Genomic DNA, 17,031 nt, shown 5'->3' with positions numbered 1-17,031 from the left:
GTAGATACTTCTAAATAGCCTAGGCCAGTCTGGTAAAGCTTTCCAAGTAAAAAGTCTTTCCATAAAAACAGCATGTGAAGCTCTGTCAGTTTTGTAGTTTTTTCCGAGAACTCATTTTTATACAGTTTTACACTGCTGAAGAAAATTGTCTATAATATACAAAATTTAACCATACCAGCTACTGTTATATAAAATGATTCCAAAATATTCCCCATTAAAAATTAATCTACCAGTTATTTCAATTGATAATTTATGTTCTATGACCTAATTTATTGCCTTTTCATATTCTCTTAACTTACATGGTTATAGTCATTGTGTATGATTTTCCCTCCCCATTTTTGCAACAGTTCATGCAATTCTTCCCAATTCTCTGAATTCGTCTTCCCTGAGAGAATAATATTCCAGTTGTTCCCAGTTTAAGTAGACTAAAATTAGAATGACTAAATCTTACCTGTCTGTGCTAGTGTTACAAGTTCCAGTCAGCAATAGTCACAAACTTTACCCCATCTTCAATGGTTGGATTTGTTCCTGTCTCCATAGGAACTACATAAAATCCTTGGATTTTTTAAGGATTTTCTCTGGTTCAGTATAATACTCTTAAGGCCCACTTTTTTGTCCCTCTAATTCCTAAAACCACTGGTGGTTCCAGTCAACTTTTTTATTCCTCCTTCTGTTCATTTTTGTTGACAAGCCAGTTGTGAATCTTCTACTAAGTTTCTTCTGTCTGCTTAAATCCTTCAATAGTATTGGTCCTTGGTGTTTTGAATGAATGATTGCATGTACACTAATCTAGGCTAAATGCCTATTTCTACCAACCTGCCTAGTAAAGAAGCTATGCCTCTCTCAGTCCTGATTACTCCCCTACCCAGCCCATATTTATACTATCACCCATGAATCAGAGATTTATAATTTCTCTAAGACTTGATTAGAATAAACATCAATACACCAGGAACTTTAAAAACTTCACTATTTGTCCATTGTTTATACTATGTAGGCTAATAAAAGAATGACCAAAAAAAAAAAAGAACTTCTCGGGGCAGCTAGGTGGCGCAGTGGATAGAGCACTAGCCCTGAAGTCAGGAGGACCTGATTTCAAATTTGATCTCAGACACATAAGGCTTCCTAGCTGTGTGACCCTGGCAAGTCACTTAACCCAATTGCCTTAGCAAAAAAAAAAAAAAAAAAAAAAGAACTTCTCAAAACCAATGGCTTCTCTGAAGCAAGCAAAGCTATTTTATTTTAGATAACCACAGAGCTTACCTCAAAGAAAAATGCAGCTACTATCAGGTTGTGGGGTTTTTTGGACACTCTTCTGTATATTCATTAATTCGACTTATGGACCAACGTACTAATTCAAAATATGAAATATTACTGACCAGTTTTATGAGAAAGTTGATTAATCATACAAGTTATATAAGGATTTCAAAGTCATAACATCAGACATACAATTTTAAATATGTTGTAAGCTTGTAATTCTTAAAAGACATTAAGAAAGCGTTTATAAAAAGTTATGATCTAGAGCCATGTTTATGAAAATGTCTAATTTTTAAAAAGGTTTATGTCTGTTAATGAAGCGTGCCTTAAAGAAACTAGGATAAATCCCTAAAGTAATGAAAGACAATCCTTCACATATCACAATCTAAGTAGGACATTAGAAAGTTGAAACTGATGAGTCTAACACAGGTAATTGTGTTAGTGATTAAAAACAACAACAACAACAAAACCACTAACAGATGTTTTCGAATTCTAATAAATTAAAAACATTGATTTTTTTGGATAGTTTTTGTCTAAAATGTAATAAGTGAATCTGTATAAAAGCAGCCATGTTATATAAAAATGGCTATTATTTTTCAAAATTATGCAAATAACTAAAAGCAAGGCCAAAATATCACTACTTTATCATATTTATTTAACCTGAAGACCTGTGAATTTCTATAGAATCTGTATGAATATCTATAGAACCAGCAATAAATGATGTTCCTGAATGATCAAAGGATTGCAGTATTACAAAGACAGGACAGTATGGACATTTTAGAGAGATTTCCCTTAAAAGGGGAAGGGGCAAGTGTTTAAATAAAAATTAACTGTTGGGAATTAAACGTTAACTTTCCGTTCTTTATAGGTTTTGGCTGTTTACCAAGGTTATTTAAAAAATCAAGAGATTTAGAATCTTCAGTGAGGTCCACTAAGACCAACCTTGTGTCCTCTCAACAAGATTTAATTTTTATAAGGTTTAGCTGAAGCCAGGCACAGACCTCTTGGCAAGCCCTCATTTCAATATACACACCCTGAGACTGTTATTCATTCATCCTTCCTAGACCTCCCTGGATTAAGAACCAAGGATACCTCAATTTCTTCTCTTTGGCACAGGAGGTTTAACCTAGTGAAATCTCTAGGCATATCTATCTAGAAACTATTGTTTATAGAATAGCTGAAAGATGCTTCAAGCTTTTATACTATTACTTCATTTAATACAGCAACCATGTTAACTGCTGTTATTCAATTATGCTCTACTCTTCATGGCCCCATTTGGGATTTTCTTAGTGAAGATAATGGAGTGAAGAAACTGAGGCAAACAGGGTTAAATGACTTGCCTAGGGTCACATAGACAGCAAGTGTCTTTAGTCACATTTGAACTCAAGGCTTCCTGACTCCAGACCCAGTGCTCTATCCACTATGTCACCTAGTCCTTGCAAAATAGGCAATCTGTACTCACAGATGAGGAAACCATAGCTCAGAGCAGACCTGACAAATGTTAAAATTAAGTGGCAAAACTCAAAACTATAGTTTTCTAAGTTTAGTGCCCTTTCCTTTATACCCTGTATACTGATGCACAAATATTAAAACCCTTTAGAGGATATTCAACTGTTCTATAGATAAGTGTATATAGAATCTGCATTTTTTAATCTTCATATTTTCATATCTATTGTTATCTAGAAGTTTCCCACCATCAAGTGGGAACACAAATATTTTAAATAAGAATACAAGCGGAATGTATCTGGAAAGCAAACCTACTGGGACAAAAATCATAATCAACCTCTCTTATTTGGTTCTGGGATAATATCGACAACTCCTCTCTTCCATCAGTATAAGTAGCCTTGCAAAAAATAACAAAATCTTACAAGAACTTGCAAAAGTTATGCTGTGTATTGAAGAAAAAAAATAACAACATATAGAACCTATCTTCCAAAGAACTCCGAATACACAAGTCACATGTATCATTCACTATTCGGTCTAAGAAAACAAATATATTATTTTTCCCCATTTTAGATTTTTCTAAATCCGAAGTAGAAAAGTTAAACTTACCCAAGGTCACAATTAGGGGTCAAGTCTAGACTAGAAAATCAGATCTTCTGATTCTCAGGTCAGTGCTCTTTTCACTAGCCCACAAGGCCTTATCAAAACAAACAAATAAATAAATCCAAACAGAGCTGGACCCCCAGTTACACTGGTGTATATAAACCCACTTTATATAGTGACCAATGTTTCAACTCACGCGGTACCCTGCTTTTCGTTTATGCGGTATGCCAGGCATCGTAACCTAGGAACCAAGATGATTTTCAGTGGCACACAGGCAGTTGCCACCACCAGGGCCCTAGGCAAAATTGCAAAGAAGGCAGTTTGTCTTTGGCCCTCTTAACTTGTTGGTAAGAAATCACTTTACTGTTTCTCCCTTTCCCTCCTTCCAGATACCCAATATGTTCTTGTTGCCCACAAAACTAGACCTGTCCTCTTGAAGTGATCCAAACTCCAGAGTACTTTTACTTTCTCCCAAATCAAAATCCTTTTTTCTAGAAGAGCTCAAATAGGTTTTTTGGAATTTGATAACTATATTTAATGATTTCAGAGTAAAGTGTATAAAGAACACATCTAAGAATCTGTGTGTGTGTGTGTGCATGTGTGCTTGTGTGAGCACTTTACAGGGCTAGTTAAGTAATAACCCAAATTAAATTGGCAGATCCTGGGAAGGAAAACAAGGTACACTTTACAATGCCTATACCCAATCTGGGTTCCTACCCTGCAGACCTTATTAGGAGATTGGTTCACCAAAGTAGAATATGATAGAATTCTTCTCATCCTTTTTGGGCCTCATTTCTCCAAGGTAGAGTAGAAACTGCTTCACAGCCAATTTCTATGTTCAAAGGGAACAGACTTCACCCTAGGTGATTTACCTGTTCTGCAACCCTTTCTCTAGTACTTTTGTCTTTCTCATTCCCATCTCAGAGGGACCCAGTAATAGTCCTAGTAAATTGCATTTGTTTTCCCCACTACCAATTAAGTTCATAAACTTAATGCTTCCTGATACATGGTTTCAAATTACATGGTGTTTTTCAGGAATGTATCTAATAATAACTTCATTTTAACTGCTATAAAAGAACAGTTCCAATTATTTTAAAGCTTGAATCATGAAACTATCAAAACACGTATATCTCCAAACAAAGGACACTCAATAATGAGGAAAGGAGGAAGTTTTTTCATCTAAAATTTGCATGAACAAAAGAAAAAACTTAAAACAAAAATATTTTATTTTTCTGAAAAGGCCTATGTTCCTGTTTATGGCCTAGATGCATAGTTGATTTTTAAAGATATGTACAAAGTCAAAATCTTCAAATAAGGGATAAAAATAATAAAGATATAACAAAAAAGGAAACACATTCAAATTGAAGTAGGGTTGAAGGCAATTACATTTCTGCAGAACAAGCCACAGATATACTAAATTAGTTCAGAATTAAACTTGGGATTTTTTTTTTTGTGTGTGTGTTTATATCTTTTTATATTCTTTCTTGTCACAGTAACTTTTGCAAGACTAAAGTAGTGACTTTGATACACCTCTTCTCCTTAACTTAGAAACATACAGTTAGGAATTCTATGTAAGATCCATTGTCTTGTCAATACAAAGCAAATGCTTAATAAATGTTTGCTAAATTGAATTAAGATTTGCTGTGATTAAGTGAACTTTAAGACTTCATTTATTTCTGTAAGTGCACATACTGAGTATTACTTCCATTATATATTTCCTTTAAAATAAGAATGTTCAAAAAACTAAGAACCTTTCTGGGTATCTTCAACTAAAAAGTAAGTTACAAAAGTTTCTTTATATTTCCATAAACTATCAACAAGATGATAATTACTATCTAATAACTAAAGAAGTATTTTGCACATATAAAACACGTGCAAAATATGACATATTTTAACCTGACATATAAAACTTGACAATTAAAAAAAAAAACAACTGGGTATATAACACAAATAGAACTCATTTCCTTCTCCAATTTCTCCCTCCACAGCATACTCCTCCGAAAATAATCTGATAAAGTCCTGTTACATATGGTCTAGATGTCTTTTAATGCCTTCCCTTAAACATAATTTGCAAAGTTATGGATTTTTAAGGTTGAAAAAATAAGAATAAATACTGAGCTCGTAAAATTGGGCAATGTTCTTTTAAAATAAATGAAAGAAAAAGCTGTTCTAAAGAAATAATTTCCAGTAATAGTTTTACTCTAACCCAAGATGTTTTACTACAATGAGAAAATACATTATTTAATTTCAAATCAATTAACTTAATTATTTGATGGAAATTTGTGTTTTGGTATTGAGATGGAGCGGGGTCAAAGACTGTAAACTATACTCAAGATGCCTTTCACTTGGATTTAATTTTAAAAAACGAATACGAATTCAGCAAACATTGATCACATTCGAAAAAACTATCGTAAATTATCTTTTCGATCATAAATTCGTTTTATAAACTAGATTTCAGCATTTAGCTGATCTTTGTACAAATATTTTTCTACCTAACAATTCCCCTCCTCCCACCAAGTTCTGTCATTTTGGCACCAAGTTTTCAAATTGCTTCAATTTGGGGCACGTGCACAATGTTAACATTAGCTGGATAAAGTAGTACAGCAACTGTTGTCACTAATTGGTCCGTCAACAAAATGGAGGTCCCTTTGAAAGACTGACCTCGACAATCGGTCACAAAATGGGACCAAACCCACCCACTTCACGAAACCATGGTTTGGGTCAGATTTTTCTCCAAAAATTGATACTGTTGGAGACAGGGAGGGAAGGGCCTGGCCAGCGCTAATCTGATTAAGAGTTCGTCCTACACCTGAGTAAGAGTCGCTTTCCTTGGGACTAGGAAGGAATGAAGTTTCTCTCCCAATCAACGTCCAGGAGGGCGGCGGCTAAGAATTACTGGGTTCCCTGTTGGGGAACTTGTTCTTCACCCCAGGGACCAGAACCTGTGCGAATGAGACAGCCAGAGCGCTCCATAAAGCGCCTGCCCTGTAGGGAACCTGAGCGGCAAGGCAAAGGTCTTTCAGGCAGAGTTTGTGAACGCCAAGGTTCCCTCTCTAGCGTAAAACAACAAAAATGCCCGATCCCTCAGTCTTTCTACCTGCCGGGCCCGACCCCGCCTTGTCCCATTGGTAGCAGCTCCCGCCAATCGTCGGAAACACCACCCTCAGGCCCGCCCCCCAGCCTCCGATTGGTGGGGAAGGAAGAGCGGGGGAGCTCGCGCTACCAATCTGCGGCTCCCCTTTGGCCGTCTAGCACCCTAAGCAGGTCGAGGACAAGATACCGCTTACTCGCTCCCCTTCCCTCCCCTCTCTCTGTTTCACATACTTTCCACCTTCGCCCCGTCCCTTGTCCCCGACCCCGGGGCTCTGGCTGTGGCTTACCGTCCCGAGAAGTGCCCATCAGCTGGTCCAGCATAGCACGCATCTGGGCCTGCGCCGACATGGCGGCGGCGGCAGCAGCGGCGGCGTAGTGAGCGAGCGATCGGGCGGGGTGAGGAAAGAATTGGGGCGCAAGCCGGACGTCGCAGGGCTAGGGGGCGGGGGAGGGGGGAGGGGAGGTTGAGGTGAGATGAAGTCGCCGCCGCTTCGGGCGTGCGGTGAGGGGGCGGAGGAAGGGGGAAAAATAAAGAGTCCGGGCTGCGGCTTCTCCTCACTTCGATGTACCGGAGAAGGCAGCGACCCCCTCTCCCGACCCTCGTTCAGTCACAACCAGTCCGGCTCCAGCAATAGAAACGGTACTGGCCAAACGGGAAGGCGCCACCGCCGCTGCCGCCACCCCACAAAAGCAGTCAACCCTTCCCCCCCCTTCCAGGAGCTGACGCCACCGCTCGCCGCCACCGTCGCCGCCTACATGAGCGCGCACGCTCCTCGCGCTCACTCGTTTCCCGCGGGGACTCCACCAACTGGCGCTTAACCGCAGTACCTCCGCCCGCCCCCGCCGGGGAGGCGTTCCACCCTAACGGCTCCGGGGCGCGTGCTCGTGACCTACCGCTTTGGAGCTCTCGCGAGGGTTCTCGTTTTAGATGACTAGTGCAGGAACTGTCCTTAGGGTTTGTATTTTAGCTTACCGGGTGGGGCTTCTTGGCTTTCTGGCCGTGGGCTCCGGCTGATGCTGTCAGCTTTTTTCTTAACAAAATAGTGCCTCCCGGAGCTTAGTCCGGGGAGAGTAAGTTTATATTTTAAAAAAAAAAAGCTCGCCTGCTTGGAGTCGGTTTAGTTAGTGCTTCTGGTCTAAAGTTTGACTCCTCACTCCTTCCAGAGTAAAAGCTACTTCGGGAGTGCGGGGGCGGGGATGGAGAAGCCCCCAGATCCCTTCTTAATTCCTCAAGAGAAGCAGAGGCTTCCCAGACGTAGGCCAGGGGCTGAGGGGGTTCGAGGGCGCTCACCCCCGCCCGCTGAAGGCCCCACACCGTGCCTTGGTTTGGAGGCATTTTACCCCCCCGTGGTCTCGGGCGGACCACCGGGAAGCCTCACGGCGTGGTGCGTCCGGAGACCTGTCTTGTACCAGCTGCTGTCCCCCGGAGTTCCTCGTCGCTAAGAGGTGGATAACTGTAAGCCCCAAGTGAGAAGTTAGCCTGTCAACGCCAGTCAGTTCAGTTAGCTAGCACTAAATTGGACCTTTCAGGGGGGTTTGGTGCTGGGAAGCCCCGAAAAGCAAAAAGTGGCTGCTCCCTGAGCCTTCGTGAATATGTAGAAGTGCAGCAGAAGAAATAATCTCTAAATACGGAAAATTAGCACCTACTTTCCCTAGTAGTTCTATCACAGGAATGAACGATGTATAAAAATGAAAAACTTTGTGTGGCATTTTGTGTTGATTGAAATAGATATGTAGGATTAAAATCTTGTTAAAAGACATATATATATATATATATATATATATATATATATACTGAAAATAAAAAATAATTTTAAAAATTGTATATTGTGAGTTATTTGACCTTTAAAATAAAATAAAATATTTAATCTCTCTTTTAATCTTTGTCACAGTTGTTGTTCTCCAAGCCAGACTTGGGGAATGTGGCTAGTATTTGATCCAATAAGCCACACAATAGCTCCATTGTCTACTTATTTTGCAGCTCAGACCCTGTCCCCGACTACTCTCCTATGTCGGTTCCCTCAGACTTAACTTTTGGCATTACTGTCAACTACAGGAAATTACAGAGTTTACACATTTGAGTAAGATTAACATAGACGAAGTCATTAAAATAGTTATTTGAAAATGGGGACTCTACAGTGTCTTTGTATTCCTAGTACCTAGCACAGTGCTGTGCGCATAGCAGAATCTTAAACGTGTCAGTCTTAAAATTGAAACTAAAAGCGCCCCTTATCAGAGGTGGCCAGTGGTGCAGTGGATAGCCTCTGGACCTCGGACCAGGAAGACCTTGACTTCAAACGCAGCCTCAGATACTAGCTGTGTGACTGCCTAATATGTAAAATTAGCACCTACTTTCCCTGGTAGTTGTATCACATGAAATATTTGTAGTTTGCTATATAAATGTTAGACTATCAGAAGACGGAGTTTGAGAATGCCTATATGAAAAAACTCAGGTAGATTATCACTGGTGACTGATAATGACTAGGCAGAATATTTAATAGATCCTTGAGCTAAACTAAAAGTATAAAATGTATTGAGAGAGCGGTGAATTCCAGAAGACAAAATATCCTAGAATGATGAGTATAAGTATCACACCTGTGAATTTATATTAACTGGTAGGCCCTCTTATCTCCTAATAGTAGGGAAAGGTGAAGATGGAAAGGTTGACAGGTTGAAGAAAGGGACAATTGAAGCTCCTTGAAATGGTGAAAGGGAGTGAATGTAGACCTGGGACCAAAAAAAGAGAATTGATCCAAACATTACGGAGAACAATATGGAACTATGCCCAATAGGCTATCATACCCTTTGATCTAGCAGTGTTTCTACTGGCCTTATATCCCAAAGAGATCATAAAGGAGGGAAAGGTTTTCACATGTACAAAAAGTTTGTAGCAGCTCTTTTCATCGTGGCTAGAAACAGGAAACTGAGTGAATGCTCATCAGTTGAAAAATGGCTGAATAAATTATGGTATATGAATATTATGGAATATTATCGTTCTATAAGCAATGATCAGCAAGATGATTTCATAGAGGTGTGGAGAGACATGAAGTGATGCTAAGTAAAATGAGAAGAACCAGATCTTATATAGCAACATCAAGGTTATGTGATTATCAATTCTGATGGATGTGGCTCTTTTCAGCAGAGAGGTGATTCAGGCCAGTTCCAATTGTCTTAAGACCCATCTGCACCCAGAGAGAAGACTGTGGGGACTGAGTGTGGATCAGTATTTTCCCTTTTTTGTCTGCTTGCAATTTGTTTTGTTTCTCTTTTCTTTTTTTGATCTGACTTTTCTTGTATAGCATGTTAATTATGGAAATATGTATAGGCGAGTTAATTGCACATGTTTTAATATATTGGATTATTTGTCTAGGGGAGGGGATGGGGAAAAGGGAGGGAGAAAAAATTGGAATACAAGGTTTTGCAAAGGTGAATGTTGAAAGTGATGCATGTGTTTTGAAAATAAAAAACTTTTAAAAAAGATAAGTGCATTAGAGAAAACAAAACAAAGACTATAAAGAAACTCAAAAGGGAAAAGATCTCTTTTCAAATAAAAATGATAGTTTTAAATTTGGGGGGGAAATAAAACCCTCGTAGAAAAAAAAATTAAGACAGAAATAAAATGACTTTCTCAAGGTCACAGCAAGTAATTATCTGAGGGTAGATCTGAAGTAGGTCTTGACTCAAACTCACTACCAGTCTGTTTACATACATATTGCATCTTCCCTCCAGTAAACTTGTTGATGGGGACAGCTTCCATTTTGTCTTGTCCTCCTAACATCTGGCACACAGAACTAATAAATGCTTCCTTGATTGCATTACCACCTTGAATCTTGGAATGGGACATCCAGGTTTTGTATTGTTTAGTGGCCAAAAACATCCCAAAAGCCATGGTGCTCAACACATTAATTTCAAGCAACAAGCAGATCTATTTTCTGTTTCTATGAGTGTCTGCTATTTGCAAGCTACTTAATAATCATAAAAGCAGGCCATTTTTTTAAACTCTAGTTTCTTCGTCTTGTATTTTAATCAGTAATATTTGTTGTTGATTCTTCCTTTTATGAAGGATAATACAGAAACATAGATTTAGAACTAGAATGGGCCCCATAGATCACCTAATCCAACCCTCTCATTTTACAAATGAGTAAACTGCGGTTCAAAAAAGGTGATTTACCCAGAGTCAAATAGATTAGTATTTGAATCCAGATTTTCTGATTCCAAATCCTGTACTGTTCTCCCTGAATCATACTGCCTATTAAGCTCAAATGTGTTGGCAAGGACTTCAGAGTAAACTATATAAAACATTGTGGATTACCTTAGATTTCCAAAGGAATGGACTCCTTTTAGGAAATGATGTAGGGTATGCTTGACCTTAGTTTAGTCTGTCTTTATTCTTTTCAAAATCTTTCTGATCTTTATCTTTAAACATTAGCTAGAAGCACAAGGCCTCCAGACCTCCTTGGTCTCTACAGCATTTTTTTAAGCTCCTTGGATTGAGAAAAACACATGCTAAAAATCACCGATTACTTTTCTTCAGGCTCAAGGCACCAATCTCCCTGCGGTTTTAGTATTTGTTTTCTCTCTTACTTCTGTTGTCATCAAATGCTACAGAACAAAAGTATGTCCTTTGTAAAGCTTAATATAGATAGAATTGCTAGTTTAAAATGTACATAAGAAAAAATTCAACACTAGGTGTTATCAGCTATTTTCTAATAAAAGTTTTATAGTACTATTTGGTTCTGGTTTCTAAGCTTCAAACCTACACTCTAGTATGCTTCCTATTTGCCCACAGACATAAATCATGTATATCATAATACCACATCACTGTTTTGGGCTTTGTCAACCAAACTGTGCTCTAGATGAAATTTAGTCTTAGAATCAGAGAAATGAAGAAACTGTTGATGGGCTATGTCCAGGTGGCTTATTGTGGCATTATAAAATATGTTCCTTGGAATGGAAAATGTCATCCGCATCCAGAATCTGAATGTGGATCAAAGCATAGTATTTTCACCTTTTGTTTGCTTAAAAAAAAAAAAAAAAAAAAAACTTTTCCCTTTTGGTTACTTTTCTTGTATAACATTACACCAACAATGTATTAGTGATACAATTTTCCCACATCCCCTCCGACATTGATCACTATCTTTTCCTGTCATCTTAATCAATATGAGAGGTGTTTGTGGTCCTTCAGAATTGTCTTAATTTGCATTTTTCTGATCAATTATGATTTAGACCATTTTTTCACATGACTGGAAATGGTTTTAATTTCTTCACATGAAAATTGTCTGTTCATGTCCTTTGACCATTTATCAACTGGTGAATTCTACTTCAGTTTTTAACTGTAAAATAGGGATTTATATCACCTACTTTCCAGGGTTATTGTAAGGACCAAATGATATTTGATATATTTGTAAAGCACTTAGCTTAGTATCTGGAATATAGTAGGCATTATATGCTAGTAATTATTTTTGAGCATATATAAAATAGACCAAGGTAATTTTAGGAAGATGGAGGCATTTAGGGAGATCAGGAATGACTTCATGTAAGAGGAGTGTTTGAGGTGAATCTTGAAGGAGGGTAGGGCTTGTAAGAAATGGAAATAAGAAAGTGCATTCCAAGAATGGGGGACACATGTTAAAAACAGAGAAATGATCATTTTGTTTAAAAATAGCAGCAAGGCCAGTTTGGCTGGCTTAGTGTATTTAAAGCATAATAATGTGCAGTAAGACTGGAAAGTGAGTTGGAGCCTAGCTTTAAATGTCAAAAGAGTTTGTTTTTTATCCCAGGGTCAATGGAATTTATTGTTTAGGAGAGTGACAGTTTGGGCTATCCTTTAGAAATATCACTTTGGCAACTATATAGAAGATGGTTGTAGAGGAAAGGGACTTGAGGGTTCCATAGTCCAGGGCAGAGGTATGAAAACTAAATGTGGATTCCTATGGATGAAGAAAAAAAGGACTGATATGAGAAATGTTGATATAGAGTCAAGATCACTCTTGAATTGTAAATCTGGATGATTGAAAGTATGATATATTTAGTAGAAATTGGGAAATTCAGAAGAGGGATGGGTTTTATAGGAAAGAAATGATTTGTATATTTATCAACCCAGAAATGGCAAAAGCAGGTACACAGGCCTTCACGTCTAAGAACAGAAACTAAATTTATCTTTTTTTTTTTTCACTGAAAAAAGTTTGTTTTCTCATCATCTCAATGCTGCAAGTGTTATCATCATTAGACATTAAGTGCTTTGGTGAAAGTGTATTGAGTATATTGGTGTGATGTGCTATACCCTATGCAAAACCTGTTATATATATTGCCTTTTTTTTAGATTTCATATGCCAAAACAGGCACACTAATCCATATGGAACATTTAAAGTGATTTTATTCAAGAATAAAATTTAATAATATTAAAATTTGTGTATTCTATTTATTTACAGATATTTATATCAGTCATTTGAGTTGAAAGCTGGTAAATTGATTACTCAAACTGGAAATCATGGAGTGAATAAAATTAATTTGGCATTCCAGTTTTACTAGTAGAAGGAAAGAGGAAATGAAACTCAAACAGAATTGCAAATGAAAGCACTTGGGGGAGAGGGAAAATAGAAAAGGTGGGAGGGTAGTATACTTTACTGAAAAACACAAACAAAAATTTATGAGTTGTTCTTGAAAAGTAACAGCATTATGGAAAGGTGTGAAATGTAAAAAATTCACAAGAAGTGTTATCATATTGGATTCCCTTTATTGGCATGAAAAGCTCGTGGACAAAATAAAAAGTTATACAGCAGTGAACTGAGTGAAGTGAGCTTTTTAAAGGTCAGAGGGAAAATGTCGAGAAGAAGTAATCATGGGGTATAGAGTTAAGAAGGAGCTTGGGAGGATCCTAGTGGAGAACAAATTCCATGCACTATGTCTACAACAGCAACTGCTTGACAAGACTGTAGGAGTAAAGTTATACCTGTAGATATACTAACAAGACAGTCTCAGGAATTTGGTCTACCTCTGTGTGTGACAATGGGAACAGGATTGGCTTGATTAAAGTTCTACATTATCCTGAACAATGGAGACAGGAATGGACTTGTTAAAAGTTTCTGCTCTACATCAGTTTTTGGTCAGCACTGGTAATCTTGCTGATTTTGTTATCCCAGACCCAAAACACCACTTTTCTGCTTTCTTTCACCCGATTAGAGACCATATGTTTACATCCCACCACAGAGTCTGGGAAGTACAAGAGAAAAGCCACTGAGCCATTTGTATGGGACAAAGTGAATGAACCTGTGTACTTAAGGATGAAATTCCATGTTTTCCCCTAAAATGGACTTTCCATCAGTGCTATTACAGCCCTGCTGTGACTCTGGCACATTAAACCTAAGAAAGATTCTATGAAAGCTAGAGTCCTTGTAACAAAACATTAAGACCATTTAAATTTCCTGCTGCTTTTGAAATTTTGTCAGTAAAGAAAAAAAGTGGCAAAGTTAAGGGGCAAGGTGACAGAGATGGGCCATGGATAGAAATAGTTTGTTCTGAGAACAGCAGTAACTATTAATGAGGACATGGGTCACTACTTGCTGAGGCGAGCAGGAAAGGGCACTGCTGGGGATGAGTTTAATCTCATAGTCCCAATTTCTGAGGAGACTGTTAAATTTCCTCAATAAATCTGTCCATGATTTACATCATCTTTCCTTAAAAGGGTTATAGCCTGCTATCATTCTGCCTTATGATATCTTTCTCCTCACCCTTCCCCCATTCTTCAAGGTATTTTTCCTCCTTGCAGCTAACTCTTTTAGGGCGCTAAATTTCTTTTAATTTAGCCTGCCAAGTCAATAGCATATTCCTACCTCATTTCCTTTCTCCAGGTTTATTGTGAGTTCCAATATGGAACTTTTCTACTGTTAATTGTTATATGTTCTCCCAAATATATTTCATACTTACTATTCCCAGTGTCTACTGCATCTCTTCATTTTGTCCGTAACTTCTCATAAATAAATCTACTTTTTGTCAAAGAGAAAACCTCTGTGAATTCTTCACATGACTGAATCCCAACATTTGGTACTCTCCTCAAGCTCATCATTTGGTACCTATATTAATCTCATGATTTGGTGGTGTACCTCAAACAAACACATCAACTATCGCCTCCTTTATTCTGGACATTATACAAAAGTATCAGTGCAACCAAAGATCAGCTGTCATATCACACTGTTGGCAGTCTTTGAACATTTAGTCTCATAAGTATTTAGTACTTAGAAGACTTATAACTGGAAGGAACTTTAAAGATCACTGGGCCACTTCACATCAGAGATAGAAAAAAACCCCCTGAAACCCAGAGACAAGAGATGACTTACCCAATGTCACAGATACTATGTAGCAGAAATAGGATTTGGACACAGGTTCTTTGCTGTCAAACCCAGGGCTCATTCCACAAAATGAATATTTGCTTCTCTTCTAAACATTAAATTATTATATCTAGATCCATTCTTTCCCTTTTATTTTACATCTGAGTGTATGCTCCTTGAAAGTAAGGGACCCTTAACTTACTCATTAGTGCTAAATGAAATAAAATTACTTGATGCAACCTACTTTGGTAATTCTTATACTTATCCTTTCTCCACCCTAGCAGTACTTTTTTCCTCTATTTTATCTTCTGATCCTTTACACCAGCTTCAAAAAAGATTTGTCTCTCTTCTCTCAACACTAACCTTAATCTTGTCAGTTATATTCTGAAGTCCATCCTTCACCATTTCTATAGTTTTATTTCCAAAATTAACACTTTCTTGAGGAACCCTCGTATTAATCCTCCCCTTTCCATAGACTCTTCCATCCTTCAAACTCAGATCTCCCCATCTTATAAAAAACACATACACAAACACAACCTTTGCTTAGAGCCAGTTACTTTTTTTATGCTTTCCAGTTGCTCTTTCTGTTGCTAAATTCCTCAAATGTTCTGTCCCCATTTCTTAGTTTCTTGCAATCCAGATTCTACTACCATAATTATATAGAAACTGTACTCTGGGAGTACCCTGGAAAACTTTTCTTTTATTAAGTTCAACGAAATTTGTTCATTCCTCATTTTCTTTATTCTTTAATAACAGCCTATGTTTATAGAGTGCTTTCTATATGCCAGGCACTGTGCTAAGCACTTTACACATTACTTCTTTTGATCCTCACAACACTGGGAGGCAAATGCTATTATTTTCAATTTATAGATGGAGAAAATAAGGCAAACCACTTAAGTGACTTGTTCAGGGTCATACAACTAATAGTGTCTGAAGCTGGATTTAAATTTGTCTTCCTTATTTCATTTTAATCTTACTGCATTCATAACAAAAAGGATTTGTGCTTTTTTCAGATAGCTGAACTCTGTTAAGGATTAAATGGGGTCCATTTCAATTTAGCAGGTATAATCTAACTTTAGTAAACTGAAAAACTCAATTTTATGATTCGACTTCAGGGTAAATTAGCTCAACGAAGGTAATCCTTCCTAACTAAATGCAGGAGAGAGTGATTAAAAATGCAGAATGACAATTTACTAATAGAGATTTACTCTGAAAACTAGAACAAGTCTTTAAAGGGCACTCTTTTGGAAACCAAATTATCGATCAGAACACTGTTTGAGAAGTATGGAATTAGAACAAAGGGAGTTGGATGTTCCAAGTTACAACTAGAGGTATTTCTTTTCTTCCTTCTAGGCAAATTTCTGTCTAAATAACCTGGCACCTATTTTGTAATTGGGGTATTCTTTTTCCTAAAACACTGACCAATTTTTACTCTCCAGCTCCCTTTTGCCTATCCCACAGGTAGCTCAATTTTATTATATCCCATTGATGATGTACAAGGGTGCAGAATAAAGAAATATTGGGGTACCAGGACTCTCCTCCTATGGCTAACCAAATATTGGCGTCTAGAGGTTGTGATGAAATCCTAGATTCACTTGGCAGAAAAAGAATGAAATATTGATGGAATTGCTCCTTGGGATAAGACACTGATAAGGATCATTTTAGCATAGTAGTCTCATCCTCTGTGGAAGTCTCCCCCTGTAGAATATATAGAAGCATGTTGGGGGAGGGGGAGAGGGCTGTAGGAATTAGCAGCAAGTACACATATCTTTTCTCAAATAATAGTATTTAAAAAAAAAATCACACTACTGGTTGAATATAAGTACTTCTGATAGATATAGACAAAAATGACAGATCTACATATTGCTTTCTTAAAACATATTCCTTCAGATAATTGAACCTCCCCTCCCCCCCCCCAAAAAAGCTATTCCTTTACATGGAAATATTTATAGCAATATTTTTTTGTAGTAGCAAAAAAATGAAAACAAAGTAGATGTACATCAGCTGGGGGGTGGATAAACAAATTATGATACATGAATACAGTGTAATTTTACTGTGTTTAAAAAAATAACAAATATGATAGCTACAAAGAAACCTAAAAATAATTCTATGAACTGATGCAACAGAGCCACAAAAATAACATACAAAATGACTACAATAATGTAAATGGGAAGCACAATAAACAATTGAATGTTTCAAAGAACTTTGGTCCTAAAAGCAGAGATATTATAAGTCATCCCTTTTTTAAAAAATCTTTGTTAAAAGGGTTGACTTTCTGGGATGTAAAAATGATGTAAAAACAAAAGATATC

At 37.5% G+C, this 17,031-nt stretch overlaps 1 protein-coding gene across 4 annotated transcripts in view; it reads right to left on the bottom strand.

The window, feature by feature from the left end:
• The window catches only part of LOC100928142 (putative RNA-binding protein Luc7-like 2), a 67,861-nt gene extending 60,705 nt beyond the window's left edge, over positions 1–7,156 (bottom strand). Inside the window, exons 1-2 of one of the 4 annotated variants that reach the window (XM_031939162.1) lie at positions 6,681–6,723; positions 3,497–3,595 (exon numbers count right to left, since the gene is read on the bottom strand). Coding sequence is in view for 1 of the 4 variants with exons in the window: in XM_003771654.3 (XP_003771702.1) it covers positions 6,681–6,741 (61 nt within the window). In the remaining 3 variants the exon portion in view is untranslated. Of the gene's footprint in view, positions 1–3,496; positions 3,596–6,680 lie in introns of all 4 variants that reach the window. The other 3 variants (XM_012551080.3, XM_012551079.3, XM_003771654.3) reach the window with 3 other exon arrangements.
• Positions 7,157–17,031: the final 9,875 nt, after the last annotated feature.

The sequence above is a fragment of the Sarcophilus harrisii genome, chromosome 5 (genome assembly GCF_902635505.1).
Source record: "Sarcophilus harrisii chromosome 5, mSarHar1.11, whole genome shotgun sequence".
In the NCBI taxonomy this organism is placed as follows: domain Eukaryota; kingdom Metazoa; phylum Chordata; class Mammalia; order Dasyuromorphia; family Dasyuridae; genus Sarcophilus; species Sarcophilus harrisii.
This window is presented reverse-complemented; position numbering and strand designations above follow the sequence as displayed.